This window comes from Falco biarmicus, chromosome 8 (genome assembly GCF_023638135.1).
Source record: "Falco biarmicus isolate bFalBia1 chromosome 8, bFalBia1.pri, whole genome shotgun sequence".
NCBI classification, from domain to species: domain Eukaryota; kingdom Metazoa; phylum Chordata; class Aves; order Falconiformes; family Falconidae; genus Falco; species Falco biarmicus.
Genome location: NC_079295.1, coordinates 54,830,410 through 54,857,665, shown reverse-complemented (window position 1 = coordinate 54,857,665; position 27,256 = coordinate 54,830,410). Strand labels below are relative to the sequence as shown.

At 43.6% G+C, this 27,256-nt stretch overlaps 1 protein-coding gene across 1 annotated transcript in view; it reads right to left on the bottom strand.

Moving 5' to 3' along the window:
• Nucleotides 1–27,154, bottom strand: part of ERGIC1 (endoplasmic reticulum-golgi intermediate compartment 1) — a 59,906-nt gene extending 32,752 nt beyond the window's left edge. The window contains exons 1-2 of the mRNA XM_056350385.1: nucleotides 26,979–27,154; nucleotides 5,124–5,185 (exon numbers count right to left, since the gene is read on the bottom strand). Coding sequence (XP_056206360.1) covers nucleotides 5,124–5,185; nucleotides 26,979–26,998 — 82 coding nt within the window. The 5' untranslated portion in view covers nucleotides 26,999–27,154. The remainder of the gene's footprint in view (nucleotides 1–5,123; nucleotides 5,186–26,978) is intronic.
• Between the last annotated feature and the right edge of the window lie 102 nt (nucleotides 27,155–27,256).

The following is a 27,256-nucleotide window of genomic DNA, read 5'->3' as shown; positions in this document are numbered from 1 at the left end:
CCATGCAGCGTGGGGGAGGAGAAAGGGCTACTTAAAGCACAGCAGCAAATCCTTATGAGAACATACACACCTACGTAAGAGCACAAAAAAAGTAACCTAAGCACAAGACTAGTTCATCCAGTGTTTCTTACTGTTAATCACCAAACAGCACAGATGCAAGATCTCTGATCTTTGGCAGTATGCAGGGGAGAGCATCTGACATACAGACAACCCTTTCTTCTTTAATTGCTTCCCATATTCCTCTTTGCTTGTTATCCTGTAAAGGCTTTCCACAGCATCAGCCAGACCTCTCTACTCTCCAGGACTTCTATGCAAGCCTGGTACTACTAACTGTAAACTCTCTCCCAGAGTCTTCTTTCTCTTCCAACTTTTTAATATTCTTCTCTGCCATTTATATCATCAAATTACCTTCTCCTTTTCCAGTATACAAAGCATCTGCTCCCTCAAGTCCATCTTCCAATCCAGCTCTTGCAGGGAAGGCTTGTGACAACACTTACCAAGCACAGTACAGTAAAATTCCACTAACCTATAACTAAAAAATCCTGCAAGAATGCCCTGAAACACCTAGCAGGGACTGACCTTCAAAGCTTCTCAATGTCTTCAAACTGCATTGTCAGTTTTCAACCTTAGAAGAGATTACTGAGGGTGGACATGAGAGGGGGACATAAAATCACAAGCAGCCTGAAGGAGATGAATGGGCAACAACTACCCCACTGTCTCTTCCAGCATGGGAATGGGAGGGAAGGGGGAGGTTTTCCTTTACAGAACACCTAATTAAATTCTGAAAATTCATGACTATGGACGTTGAGAATGCTTAAAGAAAAATCTGTAAGATTTCAAAAAGGAATCATACGTGTCCTGAAAGAGAAATCCATTGAGGGCTACTAAGCGCAAAGGTACCACCTCCAGCTCAGGCAGTTCCGAACTGCCAGCGGACGGGGGCCTGGTGAGGTGTTCAGCCTGTCCTCGTGCTCTTTCTCAGGCATCTGCTGCTGACCACTCCTGGCCAGAGGACACCAGGCTGCACAGACATTTGCACTGACCTAGCTAGCATGGCCGCTCTTGTGTTAAAACTCTTCTTGTACACACGCACATTTTCAGGGTGGGGGGGTGTCTCTAGCTTGAGAAGCGTGAAAGACTTACGCGTTAAACCATCTCTAGAGCCAATGGTTTTTCAGATGCAGAACGTGAGCTCCTCTCCTTAGCATGGAGCTGCAGGCATATAAGATGTTCCCAGCATAAGAATTTACACACACGGTGCTTCGGCTACTTATTTCATAGCGAAGGTCTTTACTTGCTTCCATGCAAATGTGCAGTTCCCGCCACCCACATTTGACAACTGTATTATATTTGGAAAAGTAGATTAAAGGCTAGGATCAGACAGAATAAACCAATTCATGCATAAAGCTTAGTTTAACTGCAAGAGCACTGTGATGTTCCCACAGAGCTCAAAGGACCACCTAAGACAGGTTTCTTAAAACTCTAATATGATAACACAACCAATATATCAAAGGTTGCTGGTGTTAGATGCACTGAAACACACTGCTGTTGGCTAATCAGTAATCCCAGAAGGCTGGGAAATTCCGCCAAATTAATTTTCCTGCACTAGCTTCAACAACCTAACCTTTTTGTACACACCCTATCTATGTACATTCCTGACTCTTCCTCCCCACCCCACAAGAAATGAAAGAAACGCAGTGTTTAACACATCATACAGACTGCAAACGTGGATCCATGGCTATATTAAGGCATAAAATTATTAGTATTTATTATTCAACGGAGCAAACTGCTATGAAGTGCAAGGAACGGGTCTTGTTACAGATGCCATGTGAATCATAACTTCGATATTTCCTGATGTGTATTTAAAACTCCAGCCGCCAAACAGCACAGAGTATTTCTGGATAACATTACCATGTGTGCATACAACATGTGCATGCAAACTATGCATCCACACTGACTGATAAATAGCAGGATTGCTACAGCAGCTGTCCAAGTTGCAAGCCCCTCTCTCAAGAAATCAGACTGCTCCTGTCCAGCCAGATGCCAACTGCCAGCCAGCCAGGGCACGTGCTGCTGCTGCTGCCTACATCCCCAAACATGGCCAAGTTATCACCACGTTAGTCAGGTCTGTCGGAGCGGCAGTGCGCTGCCATCACAAACACGCTACGCAGGGGTGGGAAGACCTGCGACTGGCACAAGCATCTGGTGGGAGAGGGACAACAATGGCATGACTGGCTGAGTGGCACAGGGATCACGGTGCTGCCTGAAAGAAGAGATTTTTTATTGGGAAAAAGGAACGAGTAACTTCTGCATGCTTTTCAGAGAAGTCCACAGCAGCGGGTTTGTTGTTCTGCACAAACTTTACTCCAGTAAAATGCAACGGACTGGTCTTGGTTTCTTCATTCCTACTGATTTTCACTAGTCAGAAGGGTTGCTACACAGACCTGCAGTATCTTGCCACGTTCACTGCAACTTCTGAAACTACATAGCCATACATAATAGAAAGCCTCAATAACCCTCCAGCTGGCTTCTGAACTTGCTTGCAATTGAAGATTGCCTTCCTCTTCTCCACCAAAATACCCTAACACTTACTCTCCCCTCCCTGAGCTGCTTCCCTCCTGGAAGACTTGAACTCTTTAGCCTTGGAGGTCAGAAGCAGAGCTGCTATTTTTCCATCTCTTCTGTAACGTGATCTGCACCTTCTTCCCTAATAAACCTCAAATGTATCAAAAAAAGGCCTTTTTACAATCCAAAAGTAACTGCAGGAATCCGGCAGTAAATCCATTCCTATTCCTGAAAGCTTCCAGCACCATAAGTGACATTGATCTAAAGTTTCAGCAGAAATCACATGGAACTGGCCTAAATTAAGTCAGCTACTAAGGGCTATTTTACATCTGCTCTTTAAAACTTGGAGGACTTAAGGAAAGCCAAAATACAGCTGCAGCCATAGTAATATCGTGTGTTTACTAGATCCCAAAATATTTTTTCAGAGGCAGAATGTTTCCCCCTCAAGCCCTCAATGTTATTACAACCTGACTTCCCTAAAGCAGTTCTCACAAACCATGCCACCTTTCCAAACTTCAAACTGGCATGGCAATGGGCTGGTCTCATCCACGGCCTCCTAAAACACGCAAGATTTCTGGCTTTCAAATTACAAGACACAGGCTTGGTCAGACAGAGAGCCCATTAGGAAAGCTGCACACAAGATCCTCACATGCAAAGCCACCAGAGTTTGTTGGCTGCCTGTGTGGTTCAAAAGCTTATATCAGGCTGTCTCCAAACACTCTGACAAAAAGAAGGAGAACCAGTTAGAGAAGAAAAATCAAAGCCTGAGAAGCTGCAAGTAACAATAGAGAGAAATAAGTCAGCTAATAATTTTAAGTAAGAGTCACAGCCTTCAAGCCTTCCCACAACAGACTTATCACTTGAGCTGTTTACTGCAGATCAGAAAGCCTAACACTGAATGGCCTTTGATGGTTTTTTTGTTTCTAAAACACACTCTTCAGCAGGTGATTCATAACAAGACCAATTCTCAAAGGCAGCCCAGTTACAGTGTGGGAACACTTAGTTTCCAAAACAGAAGGTAGGATCACTAACAAGTTCAAAGTGTTCTTTCAGAACACTAAATCTCATACACCTCTAAATTAGCAAACAGCTTTATTCAAGCCCTTTGTTCACAGTCTCAGCAAACCTAAAAGGGAGTCAACGTACAAGTAATTCAGCGGTCAGGAGAACATGGAAGACAAGGACTCTCTGAAAGTAAATATCTGAGTAACGTGCTATCTTCACAGAAGCAAAGAATAGTTGAGGCTGGCAGGGACCTCTCTAAAGATCAGCCCGTGCAACTCCCTGGCTCAAAGCGGGGTCAGCTGAAGCAGGTTGCTCGGGGCTGGGTCTAGCTGATTTGAGTACCTCCAAGGACAGAGGCTCCACACCACCCTGGGCAACCTGTTCCAGTCTTTGACCATCCTCACAGTAAGGAGCGAGGAGTTTCATTAGCTCACAAAGGGCTTTCCTTTTGTGTCCACTGATTCACTGGCACTGACTCAGTTCTATTTGATGCCTGCTGTCACCAAGGGATATGACGTCACTCACGTCAGCAATGACATACAAGGCTACTGACCCATCTACAAGAATGGATGAATGGAGCACAGCTACATGATCAAAGGAAGCCACTGTTCAATGGAACAGGAAAGCTGCATTAGGCATCTAATTACAGGCCTGGCAGGATCAACCTGATCAATGTTTACCACTCTGCACAGAGCCCTCGCTGCATGTAATTGTGTGAAATTGCATTACTCAGCCTACAGCCTCCCTCAGGAGGAGGAAGGAAGGAAAAGGGGCCCAAGGCAAGAGATTTGTATCAGCTGAAGCCTATGCATTGATACACAGGAGTGAGAGTGGATCACTATCAGTGGTTCCTGACCAAGCAATTTTTCTTCTTTAAAAGCACAATAAATAACAACGAAATAAAATCTCTGCTCATTAGTCCCACCTACAACATCAGATGAATCCCCTGAGTATGCGATGAGAGACATACGCGTTTCCCAAATCATCTTCACCGCTGGCCACCACATATTTGCCACCCACACTGCTCCTTACTGCTCCAGAACCCAGATTCCCTGTTGCAACAGTTTGGCTCCTCAAGTCTCTTCCACAAGCAAAGGCCTGGGCACACCAACTGAACACAACTATTACGGGTTGTTTTTCACACCGAATGAGGGGATGCCCACCAGGCAGAGGTACAAAATCTGCAGTCACCCGCCTCCACCAGTGTCTGGAACAGACTCACAGCCAGTGTTCATGGAAAGACCCTAGCAAAAAGCTCTCTAGCTACTTCAGTAGCCAGCAGCCTGGGCATTTCAGCACTAGCTTTTAGGAGCTCCCTTTCGTGACAACGTATCTTTACTACTTTCTGTTGCCGAGGTCCTGAATCCATGCAAACTACTTTGCTGTTTAGTACAACCTGACAGATTGGGCAAAATGAGCTGTCTCAGCAACAAAGGATACCCTTTCCAGTGTTTAATATCCCTTTACAAAAATTCCCTGGAGACAGAGAAGCCAAGCAATCTTTAATTTTAGATCAGAGCTATGCAAGGACATAAAAAAGAAGGATTACTTACTAATAGCCCCTGTGTAGGTTGGCTGTGTAAGGTCTTTTGGCACCTTCCTGTAGATGTCAAACCTGAAAGAGGAAAAGTAACAGCCATAAAACAGGTGGAACATTTCAATACATTTTATGTCCCCACAGGGATGAATGATGCCGAAGTTTTTCCATCCAGCCTTCCAACAACATTTTTCAGTTCACAGAAGGATATGAGGAGGAAAAACAAAGTAAAACAAAAAACCCTTTTTCTTTTGTACAATTATGTAACTGTGCTCCTTCTTGGCTCCAGTTTCCAAAGCACTTCACTCCGCCTGTCCCTGCCTTGCTGTCATGGATCTGTGCAATCTGAACCGTGAGAGATGCCAGGGAAGAAGTCATGCTGGACAAGTTTATAGACCACCGTAAAAGGAAAAGGATACTCTACAGACTCCTGAATAAAGAGTCCTGGCAACATGCTGAGACACAACCTATATTGCCCCTTGCAGTTCGCATCCTGCCACAGTCAGGAACTGACAATTCCAAAGTCAGAAATCAAGGTGTTGAGACAAGAAACCTTACCCATGGACACTGGATACACAAGAGATTAACCCAGAAGTTTGCTGCTCCCCCAGCAAAATCCAGTTTAATATTAGACTGTTGTTTTGATTCAGTCATATCTTTTAATATCCATATGGCTCAGCTTTGCTATTTTAAACTCTCCATGGTTAAACTTTCACTGCCCCTATGATGTTAGCTGTATTATTTCCTACAGCCTTGTGTTCCTGCACATCCAGCCGCAATGCAGCTCTGACATCAGTTTTTCCACCACTCAATAAAAATTAATTAATGCATTAAAAACACACACACACACCCCCTAAAGAAGGAAGTGACTTGTTCTCCCCCAAAACAGACTTTTTTTGGATATACCACAAGTGGGTGAGATCTGATGCTTTTTCCAGCCCTGGAGAGGCATGAGAGACACTGGCTTCCAAACTCCCGTTCTATACAGCATCAAGGCGAAACACCTCCATGTTTATTCAGTAGTTCCTACTACACCAAATATTATACTGGGAGTTTAAAAACTACATCTTCTTTCTTTTCTTCACTCCTCATCTGTTGAGATCACTTACAACTTGGAGGCACTCTGGATGAATAAAACAGGACTTGCTTTGCATGAGATTAGGACACCGTTGCTATGTTTCATTCAGGAGTTGAAGCTGGGGGAAGGAAGGGTAGGAGAGGGAAAGAGAGCAGGTATAAAGACAGTTCACTTGCCCAGCTCAAGTTCTGAACAAGCTATGGCATCTCTTAACCGTTCCAACAACCCACTACGATACACTTGACAGTGTGCTGCACAGGATATGCATGGAGCTGTATGTTTTTATGACTCTCTTCACTGTCATCTCCTAAATACATTAGTAATATTCCTGAACCAAACAGTCCATTTATGGCTTTCCAGCTGCCCTGAGAACAGCTGGAAAGTGCTGTTTACATTCTTTCCACATAAACCAAAGCAACAGCAGCAGCGGATGGTAAAGCAACCCAAAGCAGTTGGTGACATCACGGTCTCACAGGCAGAGGAAGTAGCTGAGCGTTCCTGCTCACAGCCCATTAAACACTGAAAGCTGGTGTCGTCTCGCCAAAGTCACAATAATAGATCAACAAGGCTAAAAAAGCTGAGAGAAAAAGAGAGAGAGAAAGCACATGAACACACAAGAGCTGCTGAGTGTGAGTGAACAATTAGAAATAGGAAATAGCTCTCTGCTGGACTGAGTAAAAACAGCAGCATGTGGATACTATAAAAGGAAGTTTTTTCTTACAATGAGAAATATTTACTAGCATTAAAATGATGACCCATCACAGGATTAAAAAAAAATATAAAATTAGCTTTTTAAATAACTCAGTGGAAAGCTGGTGTCATGGCAGGGTTCTCTCCTCTCAGACTGCCATTTTAATCATCTAAGTAACACCCAAACCCTACAAATTAAGTTTTACATGGCATAAGTAAACTAGAATTGGGCAAAGACACTACAGAGAGTGATCAATGGCTCCTGGCCACATTTCTCACCTGGCCTGAAGTGTTTCAAAGACAGTCCACCTTCTCTGTGCTATTCTTCTTCCCACCTCTTTGACCACAGGGTTACACTCCCTCCCTCTTCTACCTCCATGACACATGTTCGAAAATGGCTTTAAGCAAGTCTCTGGATCTGATCTGCCTGGAGTTTTGAGAACTCTTGGGTCTATACTTACAGCCTCAAGCCTCCCTGCAAGCACAGTACAGCACATTCACAACAGCTGTCCTTACACAGGACCTTAACACACTTTAAGAATCACTTAGCTTATGAGCACGGTGAGGGTACACAGCTCGCTAGGCAGACATCAGGCAAACAGAATTCTAGCCTTGAACTTACAGTCTAGAGGCACATACAAGAAGAAAACAGAACAACCCAGGAGAATTTCATAACGCTTTAATACTTTGTTTTGTAGAATTAACACATTTTCAGATTAGGACAGCCACTATGGAACAACACAGAATCAAGAGTGGACAACATACACGCAACAGGCGATGAGAGCAGGCTGGATGGTAGGGAGGGAGGAAGAAAGCTCAGCTGAGATCTTATAGATGAACACTTATAGAACACAAGCTTATAGAAGCTTGAAGAATGACATCCAGAATCTGATTCAAGCAGCAGAAGGGAAGGCAAGCAGGGAACGTGTATTCAAGCCTGCAGAAGGATGCTGAAATTATCACAATTAACAATAACAGCAAGGGAATGCAAAAAGACAAGTTTGGAATAAGAGACAAACACTGCTGGCTAGATTTTGCTCACTGCCACGTGATAGCAGTAAGGCCAAGAGACTACCAGTCCAGAAGGAAAAGGACTGGCTCTGTGCAAGTATCCTGGCAGAACATTCATTTGCTTGGAAAAGACATGCTTTGGATTAGGAGGGTTTATACTCTGGCAAAGGAACAATACTCTTCAAGGTACCAGGCACCTTCCCATAAAGCATCTGACACTGGCTACAGCTTGAGAAAGTACAATTTATTTAGTCTGATCCAGGATGGTGAAAACAGCAGTTGGGTTTATGCCTTCAAAGAAGGGCAAGTTGGGAGCTCAAAAGGACAGCAAGACATCGAACTTCGAAGAGCATGGCAGATGTGCTGGCATTGCTAGGGAACAGAGCTATCTTGTTAATTCTGATTTAAACTCCTAGTCAGAAGAAGATACAAATGCATAGGATTCAATGACAGCTTGAAAATTCTGTTTGTGAGACACCAGAGAAATGAAAACCCATGAATGTATGAAATGAAAAGTAGAGAATGGAACCCAAAGAAGGCCTCATTAATTACATGCAATTATAATAAACAAATCAAGCAAACTTCTCAAATAAATGTGCGCAATGGACATGAGTTATTGTAACAGGAGACCCTAAGTCCCAATAAATCAGGGATTTGTGAAACCCTTAGCTCCTATCAGACCTAAGAGTTAAAAACTCGATTAACTTCTAGACTCTACTAGACAAACCCTTCACCTGAAGGGTTCTTCAAGAAGCTGCTGGCTTCTTGCCTTGGTCACAGAGCTCCAAGCAATTTCAGGGGATCACTTACACTGTCCTGGGAAGGGAAAAGAATGAGGATTAGACACCAGAGGCGATGGTAATGTATGAGGGAGGAGGCCATGGAGCTGTATGCATGGTAAAGGGGAACAGGTTTTACTTGCCCTCAGGTCCGATGTTCCTGCAAGCACCTGCAGTAAAAATTCCAATAAGCCTCCAGGTTCCTAGAGGCACTGGTCACTTGGGAAAGTATTTGTACCCTGGGAACAGAGAGGAACCTCATGCTCTGTATATTGCAAAAGCTGCTTTACAGATTTCTGATACTGGCACATTCAAAGCAGTGGAAGATACTGCTAACGCTGGAGGAAGACTGGCTGTTCAGAACTGTTCTACCAGCCAGCTCATAATGCAGCAAGACACACTGTACTACTCTGTGAACATCCACTTTGACAGTCTTGCAGTCATATCCTAAATGACCGTGAGAAGGCAGGGTTAGGTTTACGGCATGTACCACCTGGTAGTAACTGCTAAGTGAACTCTCTTAACCCGTAGTACTGTGCAGCAGCAGCAGCGTACCCCACCTTCGGTTAGGGATACATTACTTTACACTTACAAAGCATGCACACATACAGTTTCCACAGGACAGCCAGCACATTATTTATATATAGCTTTTGGCAACTTTCTTCCTTTGCTCAGAAAGGCAAGGCTTGTAAGGCGAAGTAATATCTTTGAGTTGATCAACTGACATAGTTGCAAAGTGGAAACAACAAACTGTCTGCTCGGAAAGTTCTTCCTCCAGGTCATATGTATCCTCATAAAGGGAAGGCTGGACCTTGCAATACCACAATACAAGGCTAAAGATAGAACTAGGCTGTCATCAGTGTAACAAAGGAAGTTCCTGACACATCTAGTGTATCTATTGTCTTTTCTTTCAATTGAGAGCATGGTTGCAAACAAAGAAATAAAAAAAGGCTGTTTGGCAATGTCAGAGTTTTGCAGGAACCAACATTCATAACTAACATGAGACAATGCTACAATACTTTTTTTCCCAATCCAATGCTGGAAGGACATAGCAAAAAATGTTCTCACCTTCCTGACAGGAATGTCAACAAACTGGTAAAACAGCATTGTAAAGAAGAGCAGCACAAGGATCATTCCTAACAGGTTGGAACAGAGCATTCACAAACCTTAGCAGGATTAAGCCAGGTCTGAGGCAGAACTCCGGCTGCCTGATGGACAGGTGTGCAACAGTCCTCTCAGAGACAGAAATTACATGCTCGGTCTTGTCTTACTGGAGTTGCACAAATGGATGATGAGGTAAAATTGTAGATGGGTGCACCTCAATAGAGCCAAACAAAAGGATGGCAGATTTCAAGTGCCAGTGAACAGCAGAAGGACTTCAAAAGCTCTATTGAGACCAATATGGGCTGTTGCTATTCAAATATTTTTTCTTCAGACATAAGTATAAGCTCTTCACATTCACTTTTCAGGATCTCCTAGAGCCACAGAAAGCATCAGTGTTTAACAAGTCCGAGCTGGACGCAGTAGTGTCATCTGAGGGGGACAGCCACAACCAACCATGTCCGAGGCTGGCAATCCAGAGGCAAAGATAGGTCAAACCCAACAGAATTAAGCAAACTGACATCATCAGCCCTGGGGTAAATTCCTGATTTCCCTTTCAAATCTATCTGATTGACAGCCCAAGATGGGTGACAAGGAGGGCAGAAGATGTCTACCCAAACACTGTGGTTTTTTCTAGAGTAGATACTTCAAATGCCTGCCCTGAGAATGGGGATGAGCTCAATCCCTCAGCAGGAGCTGCTAACAGGGCCTCCTGCCAGGGCATGCTTTATATACACCTGAACAGTTTCAAGTCTGGATCTGAAATATTTCAGGAAATGAAGTAATAAATACGTAATTTCACTGAAGATTACCACACCTCCAAACAGAAAAATCCTCTCTGACATCTTTGGAGTCTGAGAAGAGCTTCAATAAAATACTACAGTAACATCTCTGTAAGATGCTGTTAACTTTTTCATGAGGAAGAAGCAAAGAACTTAAGGCAATAATTAGAAAAAAATACTTACAGGTAGAACTAACTAGTTGTTGGTTAAATTTGCATGTCTTGTAGCAAAGGGAAATGCTGATACCTAAAGGAGTTCGCATTAGAGAAGGAAGAACACTAATTCCTCCTTCAGTTTACAGCATTTAATGCAACCCTCAAGCATGCCCACCCCTCCCTGGCACAAACAAAGGAGCAATGCACTGGCCGTGTCACCTGGGGCAGACATTTAGAGCACAGCTTATAAATCTCCCTTTACTACTGACTCACTGTGCGGAGTCACTGCAAAGAGACAGGAGATGCTTTAGCTCTGTCTGTGGAACTCAAACACAATTCTGGAGCACGCAGCAGTGGGATGTTTTCATGTGCTCTTCTGTAAAGTCCGGTTTTACTGATTTAACGAAGGGGCAAGGGAAAGATTATTTTGCAGCTCTTGGACTGTATTTTGGATTCCAGTTAACCAAGCAGCCAGGCAAAAGTGCAACACATTCACATGTGGCACATGGTCACAGCACAGAATTTAGGCACTATAAATCAGCAGCAAACAGATTAATTTTCATCCCTTTCCACTCCTCAGATGAGTCAGAAATGTAGCTTTAATACAGACAGGGGAAAAATATTTTTGTTCTTCAGGCAGACAATGTTTTTCCCCAGAATAACTGAATATTTAAACATTAGCCTTCTTTTTGAAGCATACTGACTCTATCATAGGTACTTCTGCAGCATGTATTGAAAAGGGTTAGTGTTTAGCGGACACAATCATTCATTACAGAAATCACATTTGTGATGTCAAAGATGATTTAAAAATTCTATCATGGCTGAAACGCCATTTTTAGCAGGTCAGTGATGGCGTAAATACATCAGGTCATCTCGTCTTAGCAGCAAGGGTCCATGGTTGTGATTCACACAGAAGAATGTGGGTGTTGAAACAACACTTGATTCCCTACCTCCCATGTTAACTAGCTTTTAGAAGTGGCATTTATTTTTCAGCAGATACCACATCTGAAGTTGAGGCCACTAATTCCTGGTGACATTACTCACTCTCAATAATGAGCCCAGTGCACAGTGCACAATTACCTTAATTTTATTACACATCGGCAGCTTTGAGATCTCTTTGAAAAAAGAGACAGCCTGGTGCTGCTGAACCTCTTTGCTTCGTTAACAAGCACCTCTACTTGAAGTGACTTGCAAGAACAACACATTTAACAGCAGAAACGTAACTTCAGTGCAAGTTATCCATACAACTAACAATTCTACAGCAAATTTGACTAAACTAGACAAAGAGGGGATTACCGAGTACACATACAAAAAGTTAACTTTGAAAATACTATGAAGATTATGTTGTTATTGCAATAAGAAATCTGAAGAACTGTGGAGCCAGTGTTCGTATTCCAACATGCTGGATGCTGGAGACTCAGTGCTGGACAAGTGCTCGTTCATTATGAGTGGGGAGCTACATCTCCACCATAATCCATCAGATACCATAATGTCTTTCAAAGAAAAGAAAAAGGGGGGGGGGGGGGGTAGAGGGGTGGTGTAGGGGTGTAGGAAGATGTCCCTAGGGTTTCCAAGATACAGGGGAAAACCCAGATAAGAAAAAGCCAACTGGTGAAGCCTCACGCCTGAATTGTCCCAAAGGGCTTTCATAGTATCAGAAAAAAAGTCCATCTCTGATTGCTTCCTTCTTGGGAAGAACCACAACTGCTTTGAGAAAGGGACAGGCTGCAGATCGAAAAACAGAAAGGCAAGGCACCTATGACACACACACAGAGGGACAGACTGGTTGTCTGAAGAAATGACGAATAATACACCTTCCCAAGTTGAGATGGCTTCCTCGATCAACAAAAGCCCTTGGTCAAGGGCTCAAGTTTAAATCACAGCACAAAGGAACACAGAAATAATAAACCCTGCCTTCAGCGGCAGCTGGCACTCCAGTGGGAGGCTGTGGGGCAACGATACGGGCTGTATCACTCAAGATTTCCGTTGAGATTCTCTCTTCTCACACAATATTTACGTATTTGCCATACAGGTCAATTCACTCAAGACAGCTGTGCAAGTCAGAAAGCAGGAATAAGACTGTCTTTTCAGAACCTTTTTAAAAAAACATGACTGTGACACACTAAAGCCACTGACCCTTTCGTGTACCAAGAAAGCAAGCTCTAAAACCTGGCACGCCAGCTAACACCGAATTTGTAGGACAAGCTCGCTGCTCTACAAAGTGAAATAAGATCAGGCTGGCCTTTTAAGAACTATTTCATGCAAGAAATGTTTCCTTGCCCCCTGTACGGCAGAATGCAAGCCAATTAAAGCACTTTTCAAAACTTCTTTCCCCTTCTGCTCATGTGCTGGTAATGTCCATCCACTAACAGCAAGTAGCGCAGCTCCTGTGAACTGGAGATACATTCAAGTGCAGCAGTGCTGCTATTTTTTTCCCATTTGTCAAGTCCTTCTTACAAACCAAAGAAAAGTGGATCAGAATACGTGGCTACAGGCCTCAAATATCAAGAATCTGAGAAGGCATGTCGTCAGTATTTCTACACCCCCCCCCAATTCGTGACTAACATAACAAAGAGCTTGCCTGTTCCTCACAAAGTCCATTTATTGCGTACTCACCAGTAAATGGAGTTACAACACAGAAGGGAGAATTTCTGCCATTACACACCGTACTTGCCATGTTCAAGAAATACAGCGACACAGAGGTATCCATGCACAGCAGACACATTAAGTTTTAAGAAACTTATTTTTCAAAAAGCAACTTTTTGTCAAAAAAGACAAAGCACTCTGCTTGTGATTATACTGGGTTTCTTTTTCAGGTAGACAGAAAAACTGCCGTACAGTGCCTTTCTAGGAACATATATTTATTCAAAACGACAGACTGCTTTCAATGAAAACTACATGCACGGGGGAAGGTACACAAAGAGCAAGGCAGCTGCCAAACATAACCTTGGACAGTCAAGGCTATACCAGCATCCATTTCATCTTTGGTAAGAGTCATCTTGAGGCAGCTCTGCCTGATAACAGGTTAGAAACCATCTAGTGTCTTCTCTTCTTTGAGAGCATCTACCATCCAGACAGTCTAAATAAATTCATTTTTAGGCCACATCCCTCTGAATTACACCAGGCTCTCTACTGCATGTAGACACCAATGAATCCAGCCAACTAACAATTTCTACTCAGCTGCCACTGAAGAGAAGAATCATCCTTAACTCTGAGAAGGATTAATTTTCCCTGGAGACAAGGCCATAACCTTGGGATTTGTCACTACACACTTCTGTTCTTCCTCTTACCATTTCTTATCTGTCTCCTCCAACATTTCTGTTATATTGCTGCGTTACAGACATATGATTCAGAGAGCAGAGATGGTTGGTTCAGTCACCTTTATTTGGTTCCCCACAGAAGCTACAGATCTGATGCAGAGACAGACAATCAGCTCGTCCCACAGGATTTGTATAACTGTATCTATTTTTAAGGTTGTCATTTCACGACAGAAGAGGTGCATTAGCAGTTCAGGAAACCAAGGCGGGTGTGAAGTGGGGAGTGGAGAATGAGCAACCTCAACCCCACTTCAGGAAACATGTTTAAGTGCACATGAAATGAGCTGGAACAACAGCTCTTAAGAGTTTTCAATCCGTTTGCAGTACGGGCTACCACACAACTTACCTTCTGCGTAGTAATGCTGCTACCACCTCTGAAAGAAGCATCCCTAGAGACAGCAGAAGTTTATAGACTATGATTCATTCAGTATCTGCTGCTATTAAGGCTCCTAGCACAGGTAACACTTAACAGTTGAAAATGCAGCAATTCACTTTGCATAAAACGCTTTATAAGGAGAACACAGGAAATGGGAAAAAACTCAGTCACGATAAATATAAACTGGATTAAGTCTATCAGGCATTCAAAGACAACTGTGCCCAAATGGACTCCATTTTCTCTCTCCAGGAAAACTTTAGTGGAGGTTGGTGTTACAAAGGGGAGATCAGAACTTAATCACAGCATCTGTCTCGGAAGCTTCCTTCTGCCCCTCAAAACCACTGTACCCGGGAAGCAGAAGAGGGGGTGGGGTGGGGAGGGAAGAGCCCTCGTTGGGATTGGGTATCTTCTGTGTGAATTTGGTGGACTCAAAAGGAAGCTATGGAGAGACTGTTGCCACAGCAAGATGATTCCAAGGCTGGAGACTAAAGGCAAGAGGAAACGCCCTTCCTTTAGTACCCATGGAATTTCTAGAGAAACCTTCCCACCAAAGGCATGCTGTTTTGTGTCAAGGCGAATTTATATCTTTGTGATCTGCTGACTGCTCAGGCAAGATGATGTCCATCATCTAACTAAAGCTTAAGAATCAGAAGTACAAGTGCATAAGAGAAAACCTCTTCAGAGGACGTTAAACTCTAAATAAAAACAAGCAGGCTTATACATATGCCTTCACTCCACCAAACGCAGACAGGTACCTCCAACAGAGAACGTACCTTCCTGGCTTTGTTCCCTCCTATGAAGCACATCAGACACTCGCAGTAAGATCTTTAAAAGCAAATCTGTTACTTTTGTATAATGGGTAAATCTAAAACCACCAATTTCATTTTCAATGTGACTGGTCAAGCTGAGGGAAATGTAAAAGCAGAACAAACAGCACAGCTGAGTCTGGTTTGCACACACAGCGCTCTTTTGATTAACAAAACACTATCTATTTAAAAAATAAAAATAAAATCCCAGGCACCTATTTGTTGTTGTTGCTGGGGGGGGGGGGGGGGGGGGGGGGCGGGAGGCGGCTTTTATTGTTAACAGTTGTTAAAACCCTACCTAGAACTACTGTGACCAGGATCAGAGAGAAAAAGATTAACCTCTTTACTTGTTAAATTGATTTTATTCAAGACTGTAGAGTGTAGCAGCAGGCTGACTTTTAGGGTATGGAGAGATGGCTTGAAAGACCAGATATGCCATTCCATGCACCTAACAACAGAATATTTGAAATAATCTAAAAAGTAAAAATTGCCCTGGAGAACAGCTAGTATGTAGGACAATGATGATAAAGGAACAAGTGGGGCAAGACTTCCCTCTGCTTAGGACTTGGAGAGGGGTTGGACGTCACCAGACTCCCCTGGGAGAGAGGAGATGAATGAGCAGATGGCTGGGCAGGTGACAGAGAAGACTACTCCGCAATTTTGTGGGCTGGATTATGTACCCTAGGTGCTTGAAAACAGCTACGAAAAAGAATGTCATACCAGTCTGACCAGCAGTTTGGAGCAAGTCCCTATACTAGGGAAGCATGGACTTGAGAGAAGATGCAACCCCCAAGTAAGAGGGCTGGAGACCTCTAAAGAACAGAGAGAGGGAACTGCCATGTTCCCTCCAAAGTAATGTCAGGATGGAAGAGGGTGGTCTCTTGTCTCAGGGACACTGGAAAGAGCATTAAAATCTAATTGCGAGATTTACAGAGTAGAAGTTCCATCAGAACCAATGCTCTTGGGTTATTTTGTTTTTAACTAGGGAAACATCAAGGACAGCGTGTCTTTTTAAAGTAAAATCTCTCCTACTTTACTCAAAAAAACCCCAGTGGCTTCAACTCCCTATGTATTTTCAACTTCTTGTGGTCCTTGCAGAACCTGTGCTAGACAAAAATCCAGAATTTTGTTCCATGGGTCTATTGAAGAATGAATAATTTCTACACATCAGTAAATTCACTCTAAAGCAGTCCACAGGCAGTAGAGATGCCTTATTCTAACACCTTCCTCTATATATGTATGGAAAGCACTAATTTTTCTATTTTTATGAAGAAATACTAGTCCAAGATTTCATTCTGAAATCCTTTCTTTAGATCATGTTGCTTTTCCGCACATTCAGAGGCAAGCGCCTGCTCAAACAACTCTGCAAGAACACTTAGCTCCTACACAATCCAGCACAGATAAGAAAGAACTCTTCTTCCAACAAAGTAGGTGAAATCTATCCCCCTGTTTTACAGAGTGAGAAAACAATGGCAGGAATTCAGCAGCAGGGAAGAAAATAGGAACTACTGACTCCAAGCACTTCATTTTGTGATTGTTAATTCTTTGTTTAAATGAAATTTCTGTTTCCTGTCTGCCGGTAGATGAGAACATAATGTGCAGAGAGCAGTTCAGGACAGCTTCTGGGACAGCCACGCTGCGATCTCACAGATGGGATGCAGCAGTGGCAGCCAACAGACCTGAATTCTGTTCCGCTCCCAGCACTGACTCACTGTGCAATTTCTGTTCCAGTCAATTAAATCTTTCTTCTTCAGCTTCTTCATTTTGCAGAGTGGCACCTGGTAACATTTGCCCACCTTTCATCAAGCACATTGAAATCTGCAGATGAAAAACTCTGGAAATACATGAAGTATTACTGATCAAAGTTCCAATTCTTTGAAGGTCTGTACAAGGAAAGCCGCAGGAAGACGGGCTTACGAAAACAAACTGGATGTGCACTGCAAGAGCTAAGCCTCAGTTCAGTAACAAGGACATGCCTGGAGCGCATGTTTACGAACAATCTTGATCAGGAAGAGTTTCATGAATTGGGACACAAACTTCGAAGCATGTGGAAAGTAAAATAAGTCATCTCGTTAATCTCAGTTGCACACAAAAAGTAAAGACTGAATATAAAAATACCAAAGCTTGGCCCTAAATGTGAGTTGAAATGCAAATACAGATTCAAAGGAGCACTAATAAGCCGATACTTGTAAATACCAAGCAGTTATTAACACATTTTATAAGATTAACACCTGCGTAACAGCAGATAATATACAAACATCATTAAGTAATCAAGCTAGTCCTCATTTACACACAATAGGATATTAACATACATACTGCAGAAGTGGAGCGTTAATGGGCAAACTCTCAAGGCTTTAAAATGACATTGGAAACTGCTTATCCTGAACTACTTTGAGCAAGCTCTGATATGTGAAGGACTGGACAAGGGGGTGCAGGGGCTAAAGCAATTTTAAACTGGTTTAAACTGTGCTGAAAGCAGGAGAAGACTGCAATTTTCAGACTCTGTACGACTGACTTTTCACTCCCAACATCACGTCAGTTTTTGAAGCATTATCCTCCAAATATTTTTTTTTTTAACCTGCTGACTCTCCACACTTCTAAGCCCAGGAGTGAAATGTAGGAATAGGTTTCCTTGCCAGCTAGCTCCTCCCTCTTAATTCTAGTTCCAAGAACATAATGAAACTAACAGAGGAAGTTTCTGAAACAAGGAGGAGTACTGAGAACAAGAAAACAAGGTTAGCCAGGAGGATTGTCATTAATTATATAATCCAGCCTTTGGGTAACTGGACATTTAGGGAAAGGGGCTGACAGAACAGAGGCATCAGCCTCTGCAGCATTATGTCATCTGGTCTGCTAGTTACTTAGCAGGTGCAGGATTTGTATAGGAAAAAACCCAACAAACCCATTTATTTCTAGGACAAAAGAACTATGAATCCACACACACTTGCAGAAAGAGGGCACAAAAAATGAATACATTCTGCTCCTGTTTAAATTGATTTCTTTCCAGGGAGCTAGTTCTCCTGTTTTCCCCCTTCTGCCAGCCTTCCCAACTCCATTGTGCTGTCCTGCCTAACACCTTTTTGTCAACCACGTACTAAATTTTGTGCTCTTACTCCTTCAGTGCATAAGAAGCTGTTCCCTATCACCCAGGAATACAGAACAATTGCTATTGCTGAAATATGCCAAAAGTGCAAACTATTTCAGGTGGCACTCAAGAATGCAAGAGAGGAAGTGGTACATCACTTTATTTTTTTTATATGTTAGGCTCAAACATAATTCAAAGGTAATTAGGAGGAAGAAAGTATTTATAATCTCAAATACTCAATGGCACTGTCTTGCCAGCAAGCATTTTATTTCCTTTTAAGCAGTGAAGCAGGCGTCAAAATGAAGGATGGAAGAGAAACGTATTTTTAATAAAGTGAGCAAACTATACTCTGCTTCATCAAAACAGGAGAAAAGTATCATAAGGAAAAAATGTTCAAGTAAGGGGACTGGTATTTGAAGGGATCAAGCCCTTCACTGGACTGTAAGCAAGAGCAATCGTACTTCTGAGTGGTAGTACTGTACTCTGGAGATCAGAAAGAATGGAGGCAAAGAATGGGGGACAGGATTAAAGTTCTACGGCTGCTCCCCAAGCTAAATAAATTGTTCAGATACTTGAGTGTCATAAGCAGACTGTAACCCTTCCTGTCCTGGAGCCTTCATCCCCCTTAAGCTCAGAGATTCTTGCTCTTAGAGAACCCCAGCACATCCCAGCGCCTCCCACCATCACATCGCCCAGACACTTCCTCCAGTGCTGTCCCTCACCCACTCCTTCCACTGCGAGCCCTGCAGTCCCAAACATTTCTCCTTTATCCCAATTTGAGACCTGCCAGTTCAGGGTTCCTCTACCTCCTGCCACGTTCCTCTGGCTCCATCTCACTGTCCATAGCTGCTGGTTCCCAGTGTTGCCCCAGTAGCCAGCTCCTCAGCCCTCCCCACAGACACAACGTTCTAATCTCTAGCGGATACCGAAGAAAATTAAAAGTTGGACTATGATTTCCAAGAAATTACCTACACACAACTCAGAGCATAACCAGGATACATCTTTGGGGGGGGGGGGGTGGGGGGGGGTGGGGGTGGGGAAAGTTGTACTATAGTCTTTCCCATAGCTTCCTGGAATGACAAAATGTGAAGACTCTGTTGCTGCCTTTACTGCTGAACACCTTGAAACAAGATCTGTTAAGATTAATTTAGCATCAGAATCATGCCAATTTTATTTGTGGAAGCTGCTTTCTTAAAGGTTTAAGTCCCAGCTGCACTAGGAGAGCACACAGAGATTTGTACAAAACAGCACGAACAAATATAACATCTGGTGAACTAAAAAAAACGGGGGGGAATCTGTGAAGAAAATAGCTCTGTCTTCACAAGGGTTCCCTCAAAAGCACAGAAGCCAATCCATGCTGTACTGCAGGACATAGAGATTTCTCCGTATCAAGAAGGGAAACTCCTAGAGGTCTGCTAAGCCCACCATCTCATGCTGGACCAGGCCAAGAACACCACTCAAAGGGAAAACTGTTCAGTCACTGCTCCGCAGAGTGAGCGAGCAAAGGAAGGTCCCCTCAAAACAAACCAGTCACTGGCGCTCAGAAAGGGACTGTTACTTGCCTGAAGCTGCGCAGAGTTAAGAACAGCAGAACCCTGACTTGAGAGAGCCCACAACGGCACTCACTGCTTTACACACACACCACCAAGTCTTCCCTGTCCTCCAAAGCAATTCCTATAGGACAAAAGGCATTCTTAATACACAAGATTTAGGGTCAAAAAACCCACACCCTTTCCCAAAGCATGCAGCAGGAATTCAAATATATTGTACTTTTTCAGTACCTAACCAAAGAACATCAATAAACCAGCAGTGACCAGCTTGGGTTCTCCTATTTAAATTCCAGTCTAAGGAGATAAGAATTTCTGTACGTGCTTCTACAACTCAGTCCTATTTTTTAGTTGCATATAACTGTATTACCTAAAAGCAAGTACAATTCATGCATCATCCGGCTTCCAAGTGACATTCCTGGTTTTGACTCAGTTTCCAAGAAACATCTGTATTGACGCTACCACACTAGAAAAACATGACTAATACAGACCCAAGACGGAGCTTCAACTTGTAGTTGGGCATCAGGTTTACCAGTGTTTGTTAGTCCAGATACAACTTGTTACAATGCAGCAGCCAGATTCAGATTTCAATTCAGTAAGGTCATATTTGATCTAGAGTGACATGGAATCCGAGTGAGGCTCCGAGACCTCACCTTTATCAGAAAACACAAAGCCGTACTTACATCACTAGCTCCACTTGTGTTTTGGCAGGCTCTCCAACCCTGCTTTATTCACAGCATACAGTGGTCTACAGAGATGGACAGCAATTAGGAAGCCAAGTGATCTGCCCTAGGATATGACTGTTAAATAAATATTAAGCAACCATGACTGCCTGAAATCCTGTTAGCAGTAATACATGCCTGTCCATATTAACATAGCATTTTGAAGGCTCTTTTGTTAAATGCCAATCTTTCTGGCTTCTCTGGATTAAACTAGATACATCTCATTTGGAAACATCCTTAAAACCCAAACATCCAAACACACACAGCTGAAATGCAGCAAATCGCACTACCTGCAGTCTTTACTTACGTGTCTGCTATGATCACTTCCAAAATACTCAAATATTTCAGTATAAGGAAGATTTTGTAGATCATGGCAAGATTGTGGTTACTTTTTTTGGCAGAACAAGCTTTCCATTTTGGGGGCAACTGGCTCCATACAGGAATACCTAGACACCTGAGTGCTTGTGCTTGGGTAGAAGACAAAAAACCCCAAATGATCCCACTGTTTCTTCTTTCATTGCAAGACTATTCTTTTCTTACTACCTCCGCCATTTGAATTACATGCCTAAAAAATACACAGGCACACTTCAAAACACAAGCTGAACAACATCCACAGCTTCTCAGTCCATGCTGGTGGTATTGCTTCAACTTTGTTTACAGTGTGATTCAGCTATTTTCACAGTAATGAACTATGATGGCATGAAGAAAGCATCTGTGTCATCAACAAGTGAACAAAGGAGGACAGTTAAAGTTTAGAAAGAACAACACAAAACTTTCCTACAAAGCCAGACCTTAATAGTTCTGTACTTACTTGGGAAAAAAAATCTACTCCAACTACATTTTAAGAGAAATAATGCATTAGGGAGGGAGACTTAGCAATATTTATACACGTGCATGCTATGTATAATCAGCTATTTGTGGCATAAACATCAGCAGACTGTCTGTACAACCCTGCTTGCCCATCTGACTGCAGAATAATTTCTCAGGTGTCCTCAAAGGCCTATTGTTGAAACAAAGTTAGTCATGGCACTGCCTGGCACCAAAATCAACTTTGGTAATTACGTAAGGTGGCAGCAATACCACTTGGAAGGCTTGTTTACCAGTGACATTGCACAATGTGAAGTGGAACATGCTTGCCAGACATGGCTGCAGTTCACCATGAAAATACACTTGCTCAGTTACCAGGCGCTATGAAGTGGTCAGCTATCACTTCAGGAATTGGAGAGAAAAAGCGCAGGTCCCTGTGAACTGTAGAGAGGCAACTACCTAACCAACACAGAATAATGTTACTGCCACTAGTTTAAACGTAGACATTAACTTTGGAAGTGACAGCTACCAGCTCAGTCACATAGAGGACTGAAGATTTTGAAGGTGGCAATGTCTGTGGCTGTGGAAGTGACAGTGACCATGCACAGCTTACTACAGGGCACATGCAAACCTTTTTGCTATGCCATTGCTACCCGCAAACCAGAAGGTACAACTCATCTAAGAAGCCATATCAGCTGGCCTTCGCTGTTCTTTCTTCTCTGTCTTCCCCACACTGTTTCAGCCAAGAAGACACCTACCTGCTGCTATCACCACCATATACCTTCTATAGGAGAGGCACCATGAGCTCATTTGTTAAAGTCAGTTCAGCAAGTAATTTTGGCAAATGAACTTGTGCTAATGCAACCAGTTAAACAAGGTGCTGGGAGAAAGGTAGCAGGTGGATGGAGTACAGAGCACCATGATCTGATGAGAAATGCAGAGCTGGTTGAGACTCCAAACTAAAACTTCTGAGCAAACACGCGTGTTTCCACTAACCTTTGGTATTTATTAGGCAGTGCCAAAACATCACGTAGTCTCCATTTCTGCTTAACAACTGGCAAATGTTCAAACAGGCCAAACAAATCCCATACAAGTTTAAGTGAGATTTGAGGGGTTACAGAAAGATTTTAAGTCATGACCCTCACAAACCTGTTGAAAGAAAAATGGTAGGATTACGAAAGATAGCTTTCTTCCTTCTTTTCTTAAGCCTGTAAGAAAGCTATTTTCCTTAGGCTTGTAAGTGAATGAAAAATTGTTGTCCAAGGGGTTGCTTAGTTCAGAAAAAGATTTTTCTCCTTAACCTTCAAATCACCTACAATTTACTGGTTTGCCCTCACTAATCTGGTTGGGAATGGAAGGCAGACAAACAGACCTCCCCGATGTTGCTGAAACAGTCTGTATCACTGGTTTCACAACTGTGCCAGGTCAGATGTCTTAAGCATCAGTTTGGCTATTAGCCATCACAACTCTGGTCTAAATGAAAACCAAATACACTGCCCCTTCTAAAAGCAATAAGGTTGGAAGCGTGTCAGCTCGTTAAGACTGGACAATTTGATTTGAAAAAAGCACAGCGGAACCAAAGCAGAGACGTGCCTGTGACCCAAAACAACAAAAATGTCATTTATATCTGAATCAGAATACCCACATAAGAAGTATAATTTATCAGAGATGCGCCAAAGAACAGCTGACTGTGGGGGACCACTGTACTGTGCAGATGGAATAAGAGCCTTTGCCGCAAAGGCCTTCCATCCTAAATCAGCATTTAAATCTAAATCCTTTCTAAAGCTGGCTCCTTTCCCATAACCTCCAAAATCCAGGTGTAACATACTGTTACTCCATCCACAGATGTTTGTCACTCTATGCCAAAAACGTGGCCAGGGCACAACTGAGAACTGCCCACAATTAGAACAAAACCTTGATTTCAGAGAGGTCTATTTTAGTTTTTCTCAGTCTAACCAGTTAAAGCTGCCAAAATAGTTCAGAAGTTTCAGTATTTGCCACAAACCCAACCGATCAGTAACTCTTTCATGCAAACAGGCAAACACCAAGAAAAGCCAACAGATTCAAAATAACTTGCAGCAACGTTTCTCTCCAACACATCCACATCCAGTGCAGTCAAGTCACTTCATTTTTACCTCTGTAACTCTCAACACCAGAGCAGTGTAAGGTCCAGCACTGGCATTAGCTGCTGAAGCTAACCCTCCCTGCTACATGGATCACACGTGGGAGAAATGTTCCGACCCACAATCACTATTCCAGATGACCCTGGCTTAAAGTTCAACCTAATTATGATTTTAACCAACCACAGATGCTGCAGCTATGCAGGTGACACTGGGTCTCCTAAATGCTTGAGGGGGAAATACCCTTTCAGCTCCAGCGACCTAACTCAAAATCCCCAATTAAATAGGTATGAAGCTGCTTTGCTAACGAAAGTTCTAACAAACAGGGAGAGAGGCCACAAGGAAAAAAATCTGGTTTTCTCTTACAGTCAAATAGGTCTTAAAAAATAAGAAAGAACCAGGCCTTCCAGTGATACAAACTAATTTAGCAGTTCTGTAGGAGGGCCGGTGTCTTGTGACATGCATTGAACAAACCTGTACTGAAGGCTCTAATCTGGAAGCAGAAAACTTGGTTCCTTACCAACATCACAGCAGGACTGTAGAGATTAGTGTGAATGAAATGCTTTGAAAAATTAAAAACCCTAGGTGAGTACTAAGTATTATTAAAACCCTAAAGATGCTTGGGACAGAATAATTATTATTCACTTGAAATTACTGTGAAAAGTATTATTTTATTTATAAATTAAATGCATTTTATATTAGCAAAAGTAACAACAAGACAAGAAAACAGAAGTCCTACAGAAAAAAAAGTACAAGTAACAAAACAAGCTACTTCCATATCTGACACCAACAAATATGCCTCAGACCAACCCATGGAGACAACTACCAAGAAACACGTTCAAGCACTTTGGGCTCTTCAGTCTGGCCAAATATGAACCCATAAGTCTAGGAGACAGGAAGGAGATTTAGTTGTGTGGACGGAAATTATTTCTTTGACTTTTAGTTGGTGAGGAATAGGGACTTCTTTGGTCATGGGCTGTTTTCATTACTTGCCATTTGTGTCTCTCTTCTCCAGATGAGACTGTGGCAATCCATTCCTCCTAGAGCTATTTTGTGTGGAAACAGAGCTTGAGTCCCAAACTTTTACCTGGTCTGCTATGCCCCTTTCTACAGCTGATGTTACCTATCAATGTCCTGTCATTCTACAATACCAAAAATAAAAGCTCTAATTGAGGGAAAGATCCAACAAAAAAAGAACTGGCCTTCCCAAATGCCCTAGCAAAGCAGTTAGGGTCAGTGATTTCTTCAGATGCATTAGCAACATAGACCTGTGAAAACTGTGGTCTCTAGAAGAACAAACACAATGCCTTTCCACTTGGGACCTCTGCATTTTGGACTCCAGGAGATACTTAGGGACAATTTTAAAAGTTTCTTAAGAATCCAACCCTCTAATCATACATAGGCATAACACCCATTTTACAGTGTGTGCTAAAGACAGGGTGCCAAACTATACCTGCCAAAGAGAACATCCAGTTGAAATCTCTGAAAGAAAAACCTTGCATTTCACAAGATGAAAAACATCTCTTCATTCAGAAACTTACTAGAGTTTTAACCTTATTTCTCTAAGAGCACTGTATTGTATGTTCTATAGTTGTCAGGAAGTAACTGTACACTTCTTTTAACGTACGTATCATACTTCACCTATGACAGTAAAATTTTCCAGCCTCAGCAGATTTTGTTCCATTGACTGCACAATGAACAAAAACCGCAACAGCTTAAAGATAGACTCCAACTTTCGCAAAAATTTTGGTCCTGAACTTCTGTTCAGGCTTCTAAAACAGGGAAGTGGTTAATTGCTCATAACAATAGTTTCTCTGCATCTTTAAATAGAAAGTTCTTGTTATCAACAGTGGTCTTCTAAAAAATTCATCTTTGCAGGAAAGCTGAACTTCAGCTTCAGTAAGCTTACTATTTGAGAAGGTGCTTTGAAGTGTCTGTTTCTAATCCTAATCCTCCAATGTGAATGACAAAGAAGTTATTTGCAACTGTGAGTCTTTAAAATGCAGATCTGAACTGATGCCTCTATGTTTTTGTAACTCATTAACACAAACTCTGCAACTCTGCCTTTCCTTAATGCCTTTTTTCCATTCCAAAGTGAAGCACTAGTGCTGTCTCTTAAGATGATTATTCTTGGTGAGCCAGTGTTTCCACATGCACATTCTGAGACCCAACAAAAATTACATTTTCAAAGATATCCAAGATAACATTTTCTTTATCTGCTATTACAAAGTGACAGCCACAACCCATGATCTCTTATTGTTCATGTATTGTACAAGTCTGAAAATAGACGGCAAATGGGATTTGCAGCTGGCAGAATGTCTCCAAAGCTGAGAAGATATTTTCTATCAAATTTTATAAAAGCAGAAATGAGGCTCTGGGCCCCGGATCCCAAATGATCCAGCAGATGCTGTTTCCAGCTTCAGCAAGTTTTCATTCAGAAGCAACTGCCTCCATGTTCAATAGTGCCCCATGGATCACATACAAGATCCTGTCAGCCTGTATAAATGAGAGGCCTGATTTAGAATTACAGCAAAAATACAATACACAACTTTTGTTCGGGTGAACTAAAAAAACCTGCAATATCACCGTTTCCCCCCGTCATCTCAAAGGGGTGCAAATGTAGGGTTCACGATGGTCCTACATGAGAAGCACCAAGCAACAACTGTATCTGTCAATTCAAAAAAACGTGTGTTTTTTAATTGTAATGTTAACGTTCTAGTAAAACCGACAGGAGAAGACTGTGTGTCTTCCCCATGGCACCTATGAATTTGGTGAAGTTATGTACAGTTTCCAAAGGTTACAACTTGTACCAAAGGCACAAATCTTTAGTTCAGGAACGGCTTGAAGAGAAAATGAATCCACAGTTGCTATTTCTGCACCATGTGAGTCAAAAGGGCCCTTTTCACTTCTGCTTTGGTGCGTGGCACCGCGCACCTGGCACCTCACACCCACTCCCAAGGCCCAGACCGAGGTGGGGGCGCCGACGGTGCCCCCCAGCCTCCCTCGCACACAGCCCCACCGTGGCCAGCGCCCCCTCCCCGAGCCCTCGGGGACCCGAGGGAGACGAAGGGGCCCAGTGCCCTGACCCCGGCCCCGCGACCCGGGCCCACCCGCCCCGCCCGCGGCAGCTCGAAACTCCACACGCCGCCTCTGCGCTTTGCACAACCGCGTTATACAATAACCGCCGCTCGCCGGGCTGAGCCTCCCGCGTTCCCACGTCCCTTCCCTGCCCAGACCTACTTCTTTCTTCCCTCCCTCCATCCCTCCCTCCATCCCTCCTCCCTCACAGCAGGTCACGGGCCCGGCCCTCGCCTTGCTGCTGAGCCGCGGCCTCACGTCAGCCAGTACCGCCGGGCGTGGGGCGCCCACCGCAGCCCGCCCCGGCCGGGGGCGGCGGGGCCAGGGCAGGTCGCCTGGGGAGCGGCGGCCCCCCGAGGGGGCGAGCGAGGCCGGGGCCCGGCGGGGAGGGCGGGCGGCGCGCCCGGCCGCACTCACCTCCTGAAGTCAAAGGGCATGTTGGTGGCGGGCGCCGGGCAGGCTGCGGGCCCCGCCGCCCCCGGCCCCGGCTCTCGCCTCGCTGCCGCCGGCTGCAGGGCCAGGAAGTGACGGGCCGCGCCGCCGCGCAGCACCAGCCCATTGGGCGGCTGGAGCCGGCGGCCGCTTCCGCCGCCGGGTTACGGGCAGCGGCGGCTGCGGGGCAGCGGGGCTGCGGCCGGGCCTCGCCCTCCCCGCCGCGCCCCCGCCCCGCCTGCGCTCCCCACGCCGCCCCGCGG